Source organism: Portunus trituberculatus, chromosome 41 (assembly GCF_017591435.1).
Source record: "Portunus trituberculatus isolate SZX2019 chromosome 41, ASM1759143v1, whole genome shotgun sequence".
NCBI classification, from domain to species: domain Eukaryota; kingdom Metazoa; phylum Arthropoda; class Malacostraca; order Decapoda; family Portunidae; genus Portunus; species Portunus trituberculatus.
In genome coordinates, this window is record NC_059295.1 from 42,576,799 (window position 1) to 42,595,281 (window position 18,483).

Consider the following 18,483-nt stretch of genomic DNA (forward strand, 5'->3'; position numbering starts at 1 on the left):
CGCCAGCATGGCTTTCGTCAAGGTCACTCTACTGGTGATCTTCTGGCTTTCCTTACTGAGTCTTGGTCATCCTCTTTTAGAGATTTCTGTAAGACTTTTGCTGTTGCATTAGACATATCAAAATCTTTTGATAGAGTCTGGGACAAAGCTTTGATTTCAAAGCTGCCTTCCTACGCTGTCCATCTTCTCTGCAACTTAATCTCAAGTTTCCTTTCCGACTGTTCTATTTCAGCTGTGGTAGACGGCCGCTGTTCTTCTCCTAAATCTATTAATAGTGGTGTTCCTCAGGGTTCTGTCCTATCACTCATTCTCTTTCCATTATTCATTAATGATCTAAACCAAACTCCTACGCTGATTATACCACCCAACTTCTTTCCTCGTCCTTACAGAGACGACCAACCCTTCAGGAAGTAAACAGATCATGAAGGGACACCACATAACACTTGACTTCTGATCTTTCTAAGATTTCTGATTGGGACAAAGAAAACTTAGTAGTGTTCAATGCCTCAAAAACTCAATTCTTCCATCTATCAACTCGACACATCCTTCCTTCTTCAATGGTTCCACTTAGTTATATTAGATAGGATGGAATCAACAACTTTTTATCTTATCAACTCTCCTCTTCTAATTGATTGTCTTCAGCCTCTTTCTCACTGGCGAAATGTTGCATCTCTTTCTATCTTTTATCACTATTTTCAGACTAACTGCTCTACTGATCTTGCTAACTGCATGTTCTTGTGGCCTCACTGCACAAGGCTTTCTCTTCTTCCTCTCATTCTTATTCAGTCCAACTCTCTAATACAAGAGTTAACCAGTACTCTCAATTATTCATACTTTTCTCTGGTAAACTCTGGAACTCATTGCCTGCTTCTGTATTTCCATCTTCTTATGACTTGACTTCTTTTAAGAGGGAGGTTTCAAGACATTTGCCCCCTTGCTTCTGATAACTCCTTACCAATCTTTTAGGAAACTTGCAATTTGTGGACTTTTTTTTTTTGCCCTTGGCTAGTTTTCCTCTTGCATAAAAAAGACATGCAAAGACCCAAAGAGACAGAGCTATGAAAGCTTACAAAATACCAGAAGGAATAAATAATCTCAAAGCACTGCATATATTTAATTAGACTAGATATCAAACAATACTTCTTGAGTGGATAGACATAAACTTCAAACAGCAGTAAATATAGGATCTGGATAATGTGGAAACCACTTTCATAATCACAGACAGACATCACAAAAATATGATCTTTACACCAAACATTTCACATCAACAGAGATAATGGGAACATTTTGAATACTGCATACCTCAGTGTTTGTTGTTCATTTACTAGACTTTCACTTTGTTAACACATGAGAATACTGTTTTGCTGCTTTCCAGACTTTTTTTTTTTTTTTTTTTTGCTACAAACTGATGAAACAAAAGAATAACTAGCAATTAAGCCCTTCCTTGCTTTACGTCAATTTGAATTCTGAAATAAGAAATACGAAAATACTTCCTGCAGGAAAAGGAAGTGATCAAATTCTGGCAAGAAAAGCCTTATCAAAAACTCTCAAATATAAGTAAGATCCTAAGTCAGTCAGTAATGGAAAAATCAGCAGCACTGCAGATGGATACTTGTAATTCACTTTAAAAAATGGAATGTAATTGGCCCTCTACATAAAACTCAGTATTCATAACAACAAAATGTAACTTAAACAAATCTCAGCAGTATTTTCCCATAAAATTACACTAAGGAAAGTGAGATGAGAATTGAGAAGATAAGTGAATGGTTGCATTATGCCACAGAACTATTAACATTAATGATGTCAACAACACCATATGCTATAACTGCCATCTATAATAACAATAATAATATAATGGTTAGATGCAGCTGATATTCTTACATTAAGCACTGATGTATCATCTACATAAGCAACAACGGTTCCTAGCGATACAAGAAAATACAAAAAGTAAAATATTAATAAAGATTTTAAAAATCTGATGTAACAGGTCACATTTGCTTTCACATGATAATGCTCAGCTTTGAAACACCAGCACATCATACATTTACATGACATCCTTCACAGTGGACACTGTCACCTAATGGATTTGGTTTTATCATTATGGCTGAGGTTCTAACAAGAAGCACCGTACATAATGAATGGCAAGCTAATCACATTTTTCCATAATGATTTTGGCAATACTATTAGAAGATTCACACTTTTTTATGAAATAAGAGTTGCATCACTGAAATGTGATTGTTTTATCATAATAACCTCCTCTTTTAGGTTTTCAATGTGCAAGCTTATGTTAAATACAGACTTCTTTAAAATTTAACACAAGTAAATTCATATGCACTCAGAACTGGAAGGTAATGAAATACAACACTACATAAAATGGGACTATATGACAAAATATGATCACAAATTATTCTCTCTTACAGCCATGTCCACTAGAAAGGAAGCCTTTAAGTGCAGATTGTGGTGTACCAAGCCTAAGCATCAGTTTGTAGTTGATGAATGCAGGGGAACTGGTAAGTATCTACTTGGATTATCTTAACTATGGTATGGCTTTAGCTACATAACATTAGTAATAATGACACAAGCCTAGTGTGACAAGCAAGATTACTTTTATTTACTTAGTGATGTATTGGCTGACTGATCACTTACATGAAAAGCAAACTAAGTTTACTCAAATGTCATTTATATATTTCAAATGATGAAAATTTAAATTTTACATGAAAACTCAACTTTATCTATTAAACAACTATACTTTTAGTTTTCAAAAGAAAAGTACAATCAAACTTGGCTGACATTTCAAGTTGTTACACAAATCTTTTCATATAATATGCAATCCTAATCATTTTTTCTTTAGATTTTTTTTATTTGAGCAATATGATGCATTCAATTTTCATGATTACATATTTATTTGTTTGCTTAAGCAGCAGCCAAGACTAAATTTTATTCAACTTTGGAAGTCAGGTACAGCCTAAATCACTCCTTGGGGAAAAACAGGGAATTTTTTTTTCTAATGGCACTGTTCTCACCTTATCTGCTGCTTATGGCTTTATGGTATTTACATCACCAATAAACAGACCAATATTAGATCAAGACTGATGAAAATAAATGCATAAAAAAATATATGTATATATACATAATCATACTAAGGACCAGAACAATTTGTGGTTCAGACATGGACAAAATTTGTAGGAGAGGTTTCTTTCAAGTGCAAGGTAGTCAGTGCCCAGGTACAATCTGCTCATTTTTCATAAATTCAGCAATACCTACAGGGTGCCGACACTCACCATCAATAGGCCATGCTTATACGTACACTACTGGCATAACTTAAGTAACACAATTTCTGGTATAAGCAATATTAGGAAATCACAGCAATCTCTTGAATAAACAACACTGCTCCATAAACTTAATCAAGAAAAGAAACTAGCTGATAATCAATTATTTGTTTTCCTTGTTTCTTAACAAATATAAATAGCACAGGACAATTCCACATACATAAACAAACAGTTCATTAATCAAACTACCATGTAAGTTTACACATATGCATGCAGTCGAACATAGTCTCTCTCTCTCTCTCTCTCTCTCTCTCTCTCTCTCTCTCTCTCTCTCTCTCTCTCTCTCTCACACACACACACACACACACACACACTTAAAAACAAAAACTTATAATTGGCTTTCAATCCTCTCGCTACACAAAAACACAAAATACATGCTGGGATAAAGAGCAGAAGGTGTGCTTCCAGATGTGCTTACTGGACCCTGAAAAATCTTCATGTCACCTCTACCCTTACATCTGAGATAAATGAATTCAGATATTCTCCAAAACTTCACCGGACTAGATAAGATAAAAAAGAAATAAAGGTGAAACAAATAATGAAAAATTATTGAATAGAGCATCCTCTCTGCACTGTAGCTACAGTACATATGTATGCCATCACTAAGACTTACAATAGATTTGCCTGCATCAGAAGTATTGGGCAACAGTATTGCCACTTTATGATGACACATGTCATACCAGCAGAAATACAAACCATTAAATGGTGATACCTTTCTCATTTGACCATCTTTTAATAATGAATCATTAGTTTTATTTAGAACCATTTCTTATGTTTGTACAAAGAGTGATAATGATCAAGACCAATATTGTGAATGTTGTTACAGATAAAAGAATATTGTATTTTTTGTTAACCATGTTGGTGCCACACATTACAAATACTATTGACTACTTTGAGGCAATCTGTATGTGGCCATCTTTATACATCTAATGTGCATTTCATGTGAAGTTCAGCTGGCAGGACCAGACACATTGTAAAATAATATTCTTAGATATAAGGACTCCTGAGCTATCTACTGCCCAGCTACAGCCTGTGGAACAAACACATGACTGCTCATACTTTGCATTCAGTGAGACATTTGTGTTCTTTCTTTTAGGTAACCCAACAGACTTGATATAATATAACACTATTTTTTATAAGGAATTTTTTTTATCTAATCTCTACAACCATATTTAAATATCATAGTGCTTGAATAATTTAATCACTTATTTAATAAGCATACTCCAGTTCAACAGAACACCAAAATGAATTCACATATGAATTTATGTTCTTAGTTCTTAATCAACTAGATACATCTGATTTATGTTGCTATTCAGTTTAAAAATAAAAAACACAATCTATACTGAGAAGATAAATAGGTTCACAACTACTTGTGTGACTTATTGTTGATCAGGTTTGGAAGCAGCAGCTGTGCTTCATCTCAAGAAGATATATCCTTTATGACCTCAGAGCCACCTACAGCTTCTCTTCAACCCACCAGTATCATGTTGGGTGGCTAGAGGCAAACTGCTCTGGGCTAGTCACTATATGGCGTGTTTTGGTTGATGTTCAGTTGGTCAACAGCCCTGTTGGAAAAAGTATTATAAGTTTTGTACTTAAATTTATTGCCTATTAAGATGACCCTCCTCTGATGGCTGATTCAAAGGAGAGTGAAACAGCCCATAAGGAAAGTGATAAAAGATGAGAGCAAAAGTAAAAATATGAAGTGTATGTATGAGGATGACAGATGTCAAGAGAATGAATGTTTTTAAATGTTTAGTTGCTATAGGGGATAGACTTTCCTTTAGGTTTGTATGTTAGTGTGGGAGAGAGAGAAAGAGAGAGAAAAAAAAATAGTTAGATATTAACTTGAACAATGCATAAGAAGGTATTCAAGAGTGAAGACTATATGAGACTGAAACCTGGAATGTGAAAGCAAGAGAAAAGAGGATACTAAATGTGTATGAGGACCGTGTGTGATGTTCATTTGCTGATAATCCCTGTCACACCTTCAAAACCTCCCTTTAAAATACCATTATTCACATTAGTTTTAATTTTGTTTCTCATTTCCTAATACATTCCATAACTGTGACACTCCATCCTTTCTTTGAAGCCACACTTAATATGCATGCTTCTCTCTAGTTATAGCCAGACTTACTAATCATGCATCCCAAACCTCTTCAGCATGTCCCCACCTCACTATTCTATAACCAGTGCCTTTCATTGCAATTCCTCACTCTTTCCCTGCATTTCATTCACTGTATAGTTTACTCTTTCCCTGCATTTCATTCACAGTATAATTTCTTCTAATGCTCTCTCTCTCTCTCTCTCTCTCTCTCTCTCTCTCTCTCTCTCTCTCTCTCTCTCTCATTCAACTCAGTCATTTTAAACACTGCCTTATCACATCTAACTTGCCATACCTGTCTGCCTATTATCTACTCACAATCATCCCTGTTAGGAAGTAGTCAAACAAACCTCCATCCCTCTCTTGAACACTCATATCTAACACAATGTTCCTTATGTTTTCTCGACAACCACATATATCCATCATAATTAGAATGATTATATTAATTAAGCACAAGTAAGTATCTAATCTTGATTTTAAGTGTTCAATATGAATAAAAATACACACAATTAGGTAAGAAAATCTGTTACTTGAAGATGGTATTAACACTATTACAGTAATGACAAAACAAAATATTAATTTCAACTTATAAAAGGAGAAATTCATCATGTTATTGAAAATATGAATGAATTCATGCACACACATTTCCAGTCATTAAATCCTCCTCTAAAGGATGTGAATCTACTTAATTCAATCACTAAAGGTCCTTCAGTATGAGCTAACTGAATAATTAAGGTAAAAGGTCCTTCAGTATGAGCTAACTGAATAATTAAGGTAAGATTAGTCTGAAGCCCACACCCTGCTACATTGTTTCACAGGAAAACACAAGCCTATTCTATTCAGCAAGTTGGGTGCAGTAATGTGGTGATGTTAAGAAAGACTAAATATAAATGAGGAAGATGTCTAAACTCACCTCCTGCCAAACTTGATGTGAATGATGAGGAAGATGATGCCCAGTAAGAGACAAATGCAGCCCACTGTGATGTATGCAATACCCAGGAAGTTGTTTTTGCCTCCAAGAAAGCTTGTGGTGGAGAGGATCATGCGCTTGCGGCCACCAAATGAGTCAACTGGATAACGATACTGCACTTCTAGATAATATCTTCCCTTGGGGAAGCTAAACTTGAAGCCCTTCATACTGTGATCAATCTTTCCGTACAATTTCCGGAAGGTTGGGAATGCAGCACTGCGCATCCACACAATCAAGTCTTCATTCTTGTAACCATTGTTATCAGGATTATCACTTAGCTGCCACACACTCTTCGTCCAATATGGTGGCTTGATGGTGTTTTTGAAAGCTGTGAGACAAAGAAAATCTGTTTACTTTTTGGAAAGGTGGTTTTTCAATTGTGTGCATGTGTATGCATAAATGTTTACTATCTGACTACTTAAACATTCCAAAAGCAGTTAACAGACATGAAGGCTGAGTGCAGTTTGATTCTATTCATTTACTCTTGCACTGCTCATCATTTACACCACATCAACAAGTTTTTGTACATGGCATCAAATCTAACTAAAGGTAACAAAAGTGGACTACTATTACCTATGCTCCTTCATAAAAATTGTACTCACTCCTGCAGCTACTCCAATCCTGAAACCATACCAGATGCAGAGTACTTCTTGCAGAATACCTCAAACCCTAACTGTGTCTACATGCCAATGAGCCCTAACACACTATGCAACTGAGCCAAAAGATCAGGAGTGTGAATAATGACATACCTCCAGTGTCATTAAGCTTCCCTGGAGGATTGTTGAATTTTATCTTACGATCTGAAGGCCAAGCAATGCCAGTCTTGATCAGCTTCAGCTTTTCATCTTTTCCAGCATCAAAGAGTGTCAAGGAATCTGCCATTGTGAAAACAGGAAATATTAGTTTTTTAAGTACAAATTATGAAAAAATGTGAGGATTGAGGTATATTCTGACTTCACATCTAGTACTAAACCAAAGAAAAATTCACTATAAAATCATCACCAATGTTTACAAGGAAAAATATACCTTGTGCATAATTATTGTGAGTTTGCACTGTATATTAGGAATGGAAAAAATGCAGTCCCCTCTCTTTTTATTTATTCCAAGTTAATCTGTGTTCAAAAGTTCTTTCATTACTTCCTATTATTTTCCTTCCATAATGATTATACTACAAGAATTGGAACATGCATCCATCATTACTTGAAACACTCCACAAGAAGCCATAGACAACAATTAGATGCCAAGACAGTAAGGTGGGAAGGTATACAAATGGTCTCACCATTGAACATGGAATTGGCAATAGCACCACATGGAGCATATATCTTTCCATCATTCATGCCAAATGGATTGCAGTCATTACTGGGTGAGGTGATTTCCTTCCCGAGAAGTTGGTTATCATCGCGGGACTTAACATAACGACGGTGGTTCTGGTAGAAATTATCCAGCCCATAGTAGAGATAAACCTAGAAGGAAAATATATGAATGAAAAGGAGAATGTGGCAGTTATGAGCTACTCTCTTTAGTTCCTTCATTGACAATTCTTGACAAAGCAGCATAGTTAGTAACATTTCTATTCAACTCCAAGTAACTCACAGTCTTTACAAAAGGTTCAGTGATGGTAAAGTTGACTTGACAGGTGCAGTCAAGAGTGAAGTTGCTTCTCCTGATCACCTCACTGCAAGGCACTGAAACGCCAGCCTCCATGTGGCTCACACTCTTGCAGTCAGTATAGTCCAGCTGCATTTCTTGGACCTGGAAAAGAAAGGCAAATGGAATTGTTTAATGTATTATCCTCAAGTAGTAGAGAATACTATATTCTAATTTATCCAATAAAAATAAACATTGGATAGGATTACGAAGAGGAAAATTGAGGCAAATAACAAGAAAGCAAAATGTTCTCTACTAATCTTGATGAAACAAGATAATAACTATCTTATAAGATGGATGAAAAAACAATACTTACACTGCGGGAGAAGAAGAGGAGGGCTGCTCCAAGTGGTACAAAGAGCAGTCCAATGAGGAAGAAGGCTGGCAGGACAGTGTCTGCAGTGAGAATTGGCTGCCATGCTGGGAGGCGCTGCTGCTTGAACTTTTGGTTAAACTTGGATTCTAGAAGAAAAAACAAACTTAGAACTCCTCCAAGTACATGCTAAGTAAGTTCAAATTCTGAAGTTTTCAACAAGCCGTAAAAAGACATATCGTATAGGAGACAGTAGATACATTGTTCAAAAGTTTTGAATTGAAAAAAAAAAGGGGAACCTTTTAATCTGTGAAATATTGTAACACACATCAGCAATGATTACTGAGTGTGTCTGCACACACTGTCAGCAGATTTCACTGTTCAATAATAAGCACAGGAATGAAACAAGTATTTCCATAATTTATGCTATTCAGTTGTAGTTCTTTCTAAATTATATTGCATAATGTTATCTATGTACCATAAAAGCAGCAAAGAGTTATTCTTCAAGAAGCACAGTAGGGCCTAGAGGTGCAGCACTGGATACTCTTCTTGACATTTTAGTCTGGCACAAAACATTCCAATCACTGCCACTGTGTCTTATCCACACTGCCACCACAAAGAAAGTGGTTTTCATATACTAGAGGATTCATTTTTTTTTATGTAAGAGGGAAAAGCTAGCCAAGAGCAAAAGAAAGAGTAAAAAAAATGGCCCACTTGGAATGCCAGTCCCCAAGCAGGCCCAAGAGAGTTAGCCAAAGGAGTGGAATAAATTACTTGAAACCTCCCTCTTAAGTGAGCTCAGATTATAGGAAGATGGAAATACAGAAGTGGGTATGGAGTTCCTGAATTTACAAAAGAAAGGTATGAATGATTGAGAGTAACTCTTGCATTAGAGAGATAGAGAGAATAGGGGTGAGAGGATGAAGAAAGTCTTGTGCAGCAAGGCCATGGGAGGAGGGGAGGCATGAAGTTCACAAAATCAGAAGAGCAGTTGGCATAAAAATAGGAATAGAAGATAGCAAGAGATGCAACATTGCAGCAATAAGAAAGAGGCACAATTTCTTTGAGAAACTGCCTTACATTACCATGAAAAGTAAAAAAAATATATATATATTTCCTTTCAGTTTCCATTCAATCAATCTACACCACTTCATTTCAAACTCTCCATCATGTTTCACTCAATATCCCTGAACTTTAAACCCTACAGACTTCATCCAATTTGGTTCACATACTTTTCTACTTCAACACATCAACAAAAGGGCCTGAATCTTGGATAGAACTGAGAATGATGACACACACACACACACACACAGAGAGAGAGAGAGAGAGAGAGAGAGAGAGAGAGAGAGAGAGAGAGAGAGAGAGAGAGAGAGAGAGAGAGAGAGAGAGAGAGAGAGAGAGAGAGAGAGAGAGAGAGAGAGAGAGAGAGAGAGAGAGAGAGAGAGAGAGAGAGAGAGAGAGAGAGAGAGAGAGAGAGAGAGAGAGAGAGAGAGATACCTAGTTTTCTCCTTTTCTCTTCTGCTGCCTTCTTCTCATTCCTCACTATTTGGTACTTGAGCTCCTGTATCTGGGTATCCAGTATCAAAACTTTCCTCTCCAACATGCGCATATGAAGTGTGTTGGAGACTCCATCCCCATCTGCTCCAGACATGGCTCAGAATGTGTGTGTGTGTGTGTGTGTGTGTGTGTGTGTGTGTGTGTGTGTGTGTGTGTGTGTGTGTGTGTGTGTGTGTGTGTGTGTGTGTGTGTGTGTGTGTGTGTGTGTGTGTGTGTGTGTGTGTGTGTGTGTGTGTGTGTGTGTGTGTGTGTGTGTGTGTGTGTGTGTGTGTGAGGGTATCTACCCCTCAATTTGATCAAACTTTGAAACAAAAATATGCTAAAAACTCAAAGTGCTCATTTGACAGTTTAAAATCATCCTTGCCTCAACATCAAACTCCTTTAAGAACTTCTGTAATATCTGAATGTTGTAAGTGTAGAAGGAAGATGTTTTTAAGTAAGAAAGACTGAATAACTTGGTTGTAATGTCACTTAGCGCCAGTGGTCTCAACACACCAACCTCACCCAACACCTCACAACAGACGACTGCCACCACCATCATCTCCCCACCACACCTCATTTCCCATTCCTCCACTTCCTCCTCCCCCTTCCTCCTCCACAGGCCATCAGCCAGCCAGCCAAGGCACTCCTTTCTGCCACACCCAGGGCCCACTGTTCAAATAGGTCTATTAGTGTCACTTTAGGGTTTTTTGGGCAAGTTCCTCCTATTAACTTCTTTCTGTTCACTTCCAATTTTAAGCAAAACAAATACACAGATTTCATTTTTACAATTTTGTTTGCTCTCTCTCTCTCTGATTTCATCTTTATAATAATGTTTGCTCTCTCTCTCTCTCTCTCTCTCTCTCTCTCTCTCTCTCTCTCTCTCTCTCTCTCTCTCTCTCTCTGATTTCATCTTTATAATAATGTTTGCTCTCTCTCTCTCTCTCTCTCTCTCTCTCTCTCTCTCTCTCTCTCTCTCTCTCTCTCTCTCTCTCTCTGATTTCATCTCTCTCTCTCTCTCTCTCTCTCTCTCTCTCTCTCTCTCTCTCTCTCTCTCTCTCTGATTTCATCTTTATAATAATGTTTGCTCTCTCTCTCTCTCTCTCTCTCTCTCTCTCTCTCTCTCTCTCTCTCTCTCTCTCTCTCTGATTTCATCTTTATAATAATGTTTGCTCTCTCTCTCTCTCTCTCTCTCTCTCTCTCTCTCTCTCTCTCTCTCTAATTTGCATCATTATATGAGAGAGAGAGAGAGAGAGAGAGAGAGAGAGAGAGAGAGAGAGAGAGAGAGAGAGAGAGAGAGAGAGAGAGAGAGAGAGAGAGAGAGAATGATGATGGGCTGTAGTGATAAGGGTCATGGGGGAGGGAGGCAGGGAAACAGTAGTAAGAGGAGGGAAGAGGTCAGGTGGGGAGGCCATGTTGGTTGGGGTTGAAGGAGGGGGGAGCAAGAAAATGACCTTCCTGACCCATCGTTATCTTGGCCTTCCCTTTCCCTACACCATGGATCAATACTGGCTGACACAATGAGGCTATTGGCATGAGAGAGAGAGAGAGAGAGAGAGAGAGAGAGAGAGAGAGAGAGAGAGAGAGAGAGAGAGAGAGAGAGAGAGAGAGAGAGAGAGAGAGAGAGAGAGAGAGAGAGAGAGAGAGAGAGAGAGAGAGAGATAACTAGTAGCATGTCACACAAAACCACTAAGAAAGGTATGTAGGGAAAAGTTCAAAGCACTATGCCAGAACATTGTATCCTCTAATATAAAGTATTATATATAATGACAACAAATTAAGGTCTAGTTAAACATGTGTTAGTAAACAGTATGCCTGCACACATATACTCTTTGCATCCTCTTCTCCATTGCCTTGTCAGAGAAAATACATCATAATACATAAATGAAAATAGACAGAGGAGTAAAGAATGCAAGGAAGGGAGAGAGAAATAGCTTTGACCTAACCAACACTGAGCCACACCCCTTCCTGTCTGTCAGGCACTCTTCCCTGGAGAATAATGAATGTGGAAGCGGTGGTGGTTGTGGTGGTGGTACAGGGAGAAGGGTGGGCAGTAACACCTCTGGTAAGGAAGAGAGGGTTGGGGAAAACGTTAAGATAGAATAGGGTCTTCCAATCCAAGACAAGGCAGCAAGGAAAGAGAGAAAGAGGCCAGGAGACATTTACATGCATTAAGGTGGTAGGAGTCACGGGTGACTCTCTCCTAAGTTATGTAGGCTGAAGGGTGTAGGTAGGAACTGCTAGGAGGGTTATCAGCATTGGTGTGTGTGTGTGTGTGTGTGTGTGTGTGTGTGTGTGTGTGTGTGTGTGTGTGTGTGTGTGTGTGTGTGTGTGTGTGAGAGAGAGAGAGAGAGAGAGAGAGAGAGAGAGAGAGAGAGAGAGAGAGAGAGAGAGAGAGAGAGAGAGAGAGAGAGAGAGAGAGAGAGAGAGAGAGAGAGAGAGAGAGAGAGAGAGAGAGAGAGAGAGAGAGAGCAGGTGAGCTTTGTTAAACATATGCCATTTGGTCTCTGTTTTCTTATTCATTACATATTATGATTGTGCTCCAAGATTTAAAATGACATGAGGATCTCCAAGTCTCTCTCTCTCTCTCTCTCTGCATATTCTTATTCCTCTCTATCACCTTTCCTTTCTCCCACTTTCCTTCCTCTTTCCCCCATTATCTCCCCTCCTGATTCTATTACCCTTCACCAGCCAATCACAGATCAGCAGGTGTGGTCCAGATTCCCCTTCCTACCTTCCCCTCACCTCCAGTCAGATACTCTCCCCCACCCCCCATTTCCATCCACCACCACCACCACCATTCTTCCCTCCCTGGCAGCACACCAAATGAGTGCACTCCTCACTCAGTTTCTGCCTCAGGTTCAGTGGTGTCAGATCTAAGCACATATACACACACACACACACACACACACACACACACACACACACACACACACACACACACACACACGGCCCGGTAGCTCAGTGGTTAGAGCGCTGGTTTCACAAGCCAGATGACCGGGGTTCGATTCCCCGGTCAATACATGGAGATATTTGGGTGTGTCTCCTTTCACGTGTAGCCCCTGTTCACCTAGCAGTGAGTAGGTACGGGATGTAAATCGAGGAGTTGTGACCTTGTTGTCCCGATGTGTGGTGTGTGCCTGGTCTCAGGCCTATCCGAAGATCGGAAACAATGAGCTCTGAGCTCGTTCCGTAGGGTAACATCTGGCTGTCTCGTCAGAGACTGCAGCAGATCAAACAGTGAAACACACACACACACACACACTAATACTAATACAACTATAATCCTTTACTTTAAGAATCAAAGGTTTGGATTTACAAGTGTCATCTATTTGTCACAGCCCTACTGAATGCTATACTTGTTACTTGTTACTTGTGGTGTTTGTTCAAGGCTCCGCTCCACTGCGAGGCAGCGCTCAGCAGAACCTCCCTCAAAAGCAACTAGGATATATAATTATCTTTGATTTCCATGCCGTTGAAATCATAAACTTCCTTGAACAAATATGTCTTCAATTTCTTTTTGAAGATATTGATCCTGGCACAACCTTTAATATCACTCGGCAGTTTACTGTAAATCCTTGGTGCGCATCTTGCAAATGCTCTACATCTTATGTCAAAGTTATTTCTTGGCTCATGTAGTCTGTATGGGTCTGCATCGTGTTTGCAGTATCATATTCACTCAGATATGTTTCAGTCAAAGCTAGAATATCCAGATTTTCATCATTAATTAAAGTTCTGTTTTCTATTGCCTTGTTTCCAACTGACTGAACATTTAATAAACCACATTTCAACATAGAGCTCAGCATTAGTAGCCATGATCTGCTCACTCAAAGTACTGTCTGTGTGTGTGTGTGTGTGTGTGTGTGTGTGTGTGTGTGTGTGTGTGTGTGTGTGTGTGTGTGTGTGTGTGTGTGTGTGTGTGTGTGTGTGTGTGTGTATTTACCTAGTTGTATTTACCTAGTTGTAGTTTTACAGGGCCTGGGCTTTATGCTCGTGTGGCCCCGTCTCCATATCTACACTTATCCAATCTTACTTTAAAAGTGTGCACACTCGTTACAGACACTACTTCTTCATCTAAACTGTTCCACGTCTCAATACATCTCTGCGGGAAACTATATTTTTTAATATCTCTCAGACATCTTCCCTTTCTCAGCTCTTTACTATGCGATCTTGTGCTTCGGATGTCATATTCTTCTCTCAGGATCAGTGTGTGTGTGTGTGTGTGTGTGTGTGTTATTCACTGTTTGATCTGCTGCAGTCTCTGACGAGACAGCCAGACGTTACCCTACGGAACAAGCTCAGAGCTCATTATTTCCGATCTTGGGATAGGTCTGAGACCAGGCACACACCACACACCGGGACAACAAGATCACAACTCCTCGATTTACATCCCATACCTACTCACTGCTAGGTGAACAGGGGCTACACGTGAAAGGAGACACACCCAAATATCTCCACCCGGCCGGGGAATCGAACCCCGGTCATCTGGCTTGTGAAGCCAGCGCTCTAACCACTGAGCTACCGGGCCGTGTGTGTGTGTGTGTGTGTGTGTGTGTGTGTGTGTGTGTGTGTGTGTGTGTGTGTGTGTGTGTGTGTGTGTGTGTGTGTGTGTGTATTCACTGTTTGATCTGCTGCAGTCTCTGACGAGACAGCCAGACGTTACCCTACGGAGCGAGCTCAGAGCTCATTATTTCCGATCTTGGGATAGGTCTGAGACCAGGCACACACCACACACGGGACAACAAGGTCACAACTCCTCGATTTACATCCCGCACCTACTCACTGCTAGGTGAACAGGGCTACACGTGAGGAGACACACCCAAATATCTCCACCCGGCCGGGGAATCGAACCCCGGTTATCTGGCTTGTGAAGCCAGCGCTCTAACCACTGAGCTACCGGGCCGTGTGTGTGTGTGTGTGTGTGTGTGTGTGTGTGTGTGTGTGTGTGTTCCTCTAGTAGAGGTTGTAGTTTACTGGATATGAGCAGGTTGTGTTGTCCCATTTCCTTATCTGTTTTTATACAACTTTCTCTTGCAATTATAGCAGCTCCTCCGTCACTACATCTGTCTCCAAGCCACTCCATGAATAATTCAACTTAGTATTCTTCTCATTACTAATCACTAATTGTCACATTATCCTTATCCTTCTCTCATCCTTTATCATATCCAGTGAATCTTGTTTTATGGATTCCAATTCAAACACAATTCTGATGAAAATTCAATAATTTACCTTTAATTTAAACGAGAAAAAAATATTCAAAATATTTCCTTTCTTTATACATTACATTAACAAGAATAGCCTTTGAATACAATTGATTATAGTTATACAATAGTTTCATTCACTAGTATAATGAGATGATTGGCAAAAATTATCATCAGATTTTCCAATTACTTCATAGCCTGTACTAGCTCATTATACATCACTCATATAATCTAATGTGGTCACATGATACACTTTATCCATAGGTTTGATTTATGCAGCACAAATTATCAGTATACAATAGATGCCAAGCCATAATCTCATTTCTTTACTGATTCTCATTCTCTCAAGACTATTTGTTATAGTTGTGCTGGAAGCCAATGTGCTGTGTGTGTGTGTGTGTGTGTGTGTGTGTGTGTGTGTGTGTGTGTGTGTGTGTGTGTGTGTGTGTGTGTGTGTGAGTGTCATTCTCTGCTGTTGATTATGCAGTACAAAGGATTTGATGAGATAACACTTGTTTACACATAACCCTGTTATGTAGAATCAACTTCTGTTAATATCTACTTCATTTGCATCCACCCAAGGCTACTATAACCTTCAGTGTAACCTGTAGCTTGTGTGAAGTTATAACCAATCATATCCATTGCTTTCTACTCATCTCAATGTCTAACATATTTCTATTTCTCTCTATTGAAAATCTCAAGAATTTTTCTTAACGCATAAAGTGAACATGGATAGATACTTATCATAACTGTTTCCCCCCCTTTTCTCTCTCTCTCTCTCTCTCTCTCTCTCTCTCTCTCTCTGTGTGTGTGTGTGTGTGTGTGTGTGTGTGTGTATTCACCTAGTTGTATTCACCTAGTTGTAATTTTACAGGGCCTGGGTATCATACTGTGGCCCGTCTCCATATCTACACACATCCAACTTTCCTTTAAAACTATGCACACTCCTTGCTGACACCACCTCCTCACTCAAACCATTCCACACCTCCACACATCTTTGTGGGAAACTATATTTTTCACATCCTTCAAGCATATTCCTTGGCTATCTTTTTACTATGCGATCTTGTAGTTCTACTTAAGTTTTCCTCTCTCAACATCATTTGCTCATTATCCACTTCATCCAGTCCATTCAACAGTTTATAAACCTGTATTAAATCTCCTCTTTCTCTTCTTTGTTCCAAGGTAGGCAAATTCATTTCTTTTAATCTCTCCTCATAGGTCATTTCTGCCAATTCCGGAACCATTTTTGTTGCCATTCTCTGCAATCTCTCCAACTTCCTTATATGCTTCTTTTTATAAGGGGATCAGACCACTCCAGCATATTCCAATCTTGGTGTGTGTGTGTGTGTGTGTGTGTGTGTGTGTGTGTGTGTGTGTGTGTGTGTGTGTGTGTGTGTGTGTGTGTGTGTGTGTGTGTGTGTGTGTGTGTGTGTGTGTGTGTGTGTGTGTGTGTGTGTGTGTGTGTTACTATGAGATTTACTGGTGTTGAAAACCTTAGTAGTGCATAGTGTATTAAAAATGACAGTACTCTCTTTTCTAAGGCACATCGCTGGAGGCCATGAGGAAGATGTTACATGCTAATCTTCACATCACCACAGTTGTCCATCTCAGGTAGTCTGTTTCATCTGGTTCTTGAAATCTATGTATACTTTTCATCTCTTGATCAGACTTGAGAGATTAAGAGTTCATTTAAGAGAGAGAGAGAGAGAGAGAGAGAGAGAGAGAGAGAGAGAGAGAGAGAGAGAGAGAGAGAGAGAGAGAGAGAGAGAGAGAGATTCATCCATCCTCCACTAAAATTATTCTCCTCCCTCTTTTGGTATGATTTCCTATCAGTGTCAAAAGTACAAGTTGAAATTTATTATAGCTGCAGCAGAAACAAACGAGGAGAAAAAAAAAAAAAAAAGCTGGTAAAGATATGTGTAGTAATAGCATTAGCTATAGTGGTAATGGTAGTGGTGGTGACAGCAGTTTCAGTGGCAAGTTGTACATACAAGTACTTTACTAAAATCAACTTAAAACTCTTGCTGTGGATTTTAAAGTAAGTAAAGGTGGCACTAACAAAGCTTCCATAAAAATTGTAGGATATTAACATTAGTTATCATGTGTTGCAGGATAATGTCCTATATACACCTGGTAGTCAAATAATGCACGGGAAATTTGTGTAATAGCAGCCAAGATTTTCTTAATCTTCCCACTTGAATCTGCCTAGAACTGTTGATATTCTATAGGAATTGATTAAAAGTCTTTACATACAAGAATGCATAGGGTGGTGAGTACAATATTTCCATGCCAGCAAGGACTTGTCGTATATAAAAAAAAACAAAAGGTCATGATAATATAATTTCCTCCATATATACTAGTACTTCAATACTCCAACAGAATTTTTATCCATGAAAAGTGAATAGCTATATTTTATAGAGGTGAATATCATTACTTTGCCTACTCACCTGAAAACTCCTCATAAATAATATAAGCAAAATAAAAAGTCACAAAATTAGAATAGAAAACCATGCCAACATTTGTGGATACCTATAAGGACAGGGTAAACAGTATTGCCACAAATTTTTCACAAGAGACTTCTGTAGAGTGAATGGCATGATAATGGACATCACTGTTCCTAAATCTGACCAAATTCAACTCTAATATTACTAGAAATGATCAGATCTACAAATTGTTACATTACTTTAATAAACCACATCATACAGATACTAAAGCTTTACTTACGTAATCATTAGTTATATCCCATAATTCTCAAAATTTTAATGGAAGTGGATTGGCAAGTTCAGAAAAAATAATTCAATGTAGAATTTTAAATGCCTAATTGGATCCCAGAGATAACAGTCAGATTAAGAAATAAATTTAGTAATGATTTGAGAGAACATTAGATGAGCATTATGGTGCTTTGCATGTCAATAATAAAATACGCAAATTTACTACTAATCGAGTTCAGACAAGATGTAACAAGTCAAAGATGTAATCCTTGTGGGCAAACATGAGTTTCTGGTTCAAATACAAAGGATTTTGACAACATTTATCATGATAATGAAGAAGTTACCTATGTATACAAATCTATCACAATGAAATAATTTTTTAGTGAAATTAACCGGATAAGGAATTAAAAGATTTTATCAAATAGATAATAAAAAACATGGTATCTTAATAATACTGTCACAAAACAGTAATTATCATAACTAGTTTTATGACAATACTGATTTCTAATGTTCAGCATATTACACTCTGCCCAGGTTTGTTTTAGAGGTTACAGTTTGAAGACTGTACGTGGCAGAGGTTGATGGTCACGTTAGATTTTGTGGTAAAGAATGTTCTTCGCTTGTGAGAAACATTAGTTTAGCAGTATAACCGTTCTGAATCACATCAGTGTC

General features: G+C 38.5%; 1 protein-coding gene across 2 annotated transcripts in view; it reads right to left on the bottom strand.

Annotated features, from left to right (window-relative positions):
* Positions 1-1,100: 1,100 nt before the first annotated feature.
* The window catches only part of LOC123516784 (cell cycle control protein 50A-like), a 17,775-nt gene continuing 392 nt past the window's right edge, over positions 1,101-18,483 (bottom strand). The window contains exons 2-7 of one of the 2 annotated variants that reach the window (XM_045276439.1): positions 8,367-8,512; positions 8,006-8,155; positions 7,683-7,866; positions 7,153-7,278; positions 6,347-6,731; positions 1,101-4,894 (exon numbers count right to left, since the gene is read on the bottom strand). In XM_045276439.1, coding sequence (XP_045132374.1) covers positions 4,846-4,894; positions 6,347-6,731; positions 7,153-7,278; positions 7,683-7,866; positions 8,006-8,155; positions 8,367-8,512 — 1,040 coding nt within the window. In that variant the 3' untranslated portion in view covers positions 1,101-4,845. Of the gene's footprint in view, positions 4,895-6,346; positions 6,732-7,152; positions 7,279-7,682; positions 7,867-7,996; positions 8,156-8,366; positions 8,513-18,483 lie in introns of both variants that reach the window. The other variant, XM_045276438.1, reaches the window with a different exon arrangement.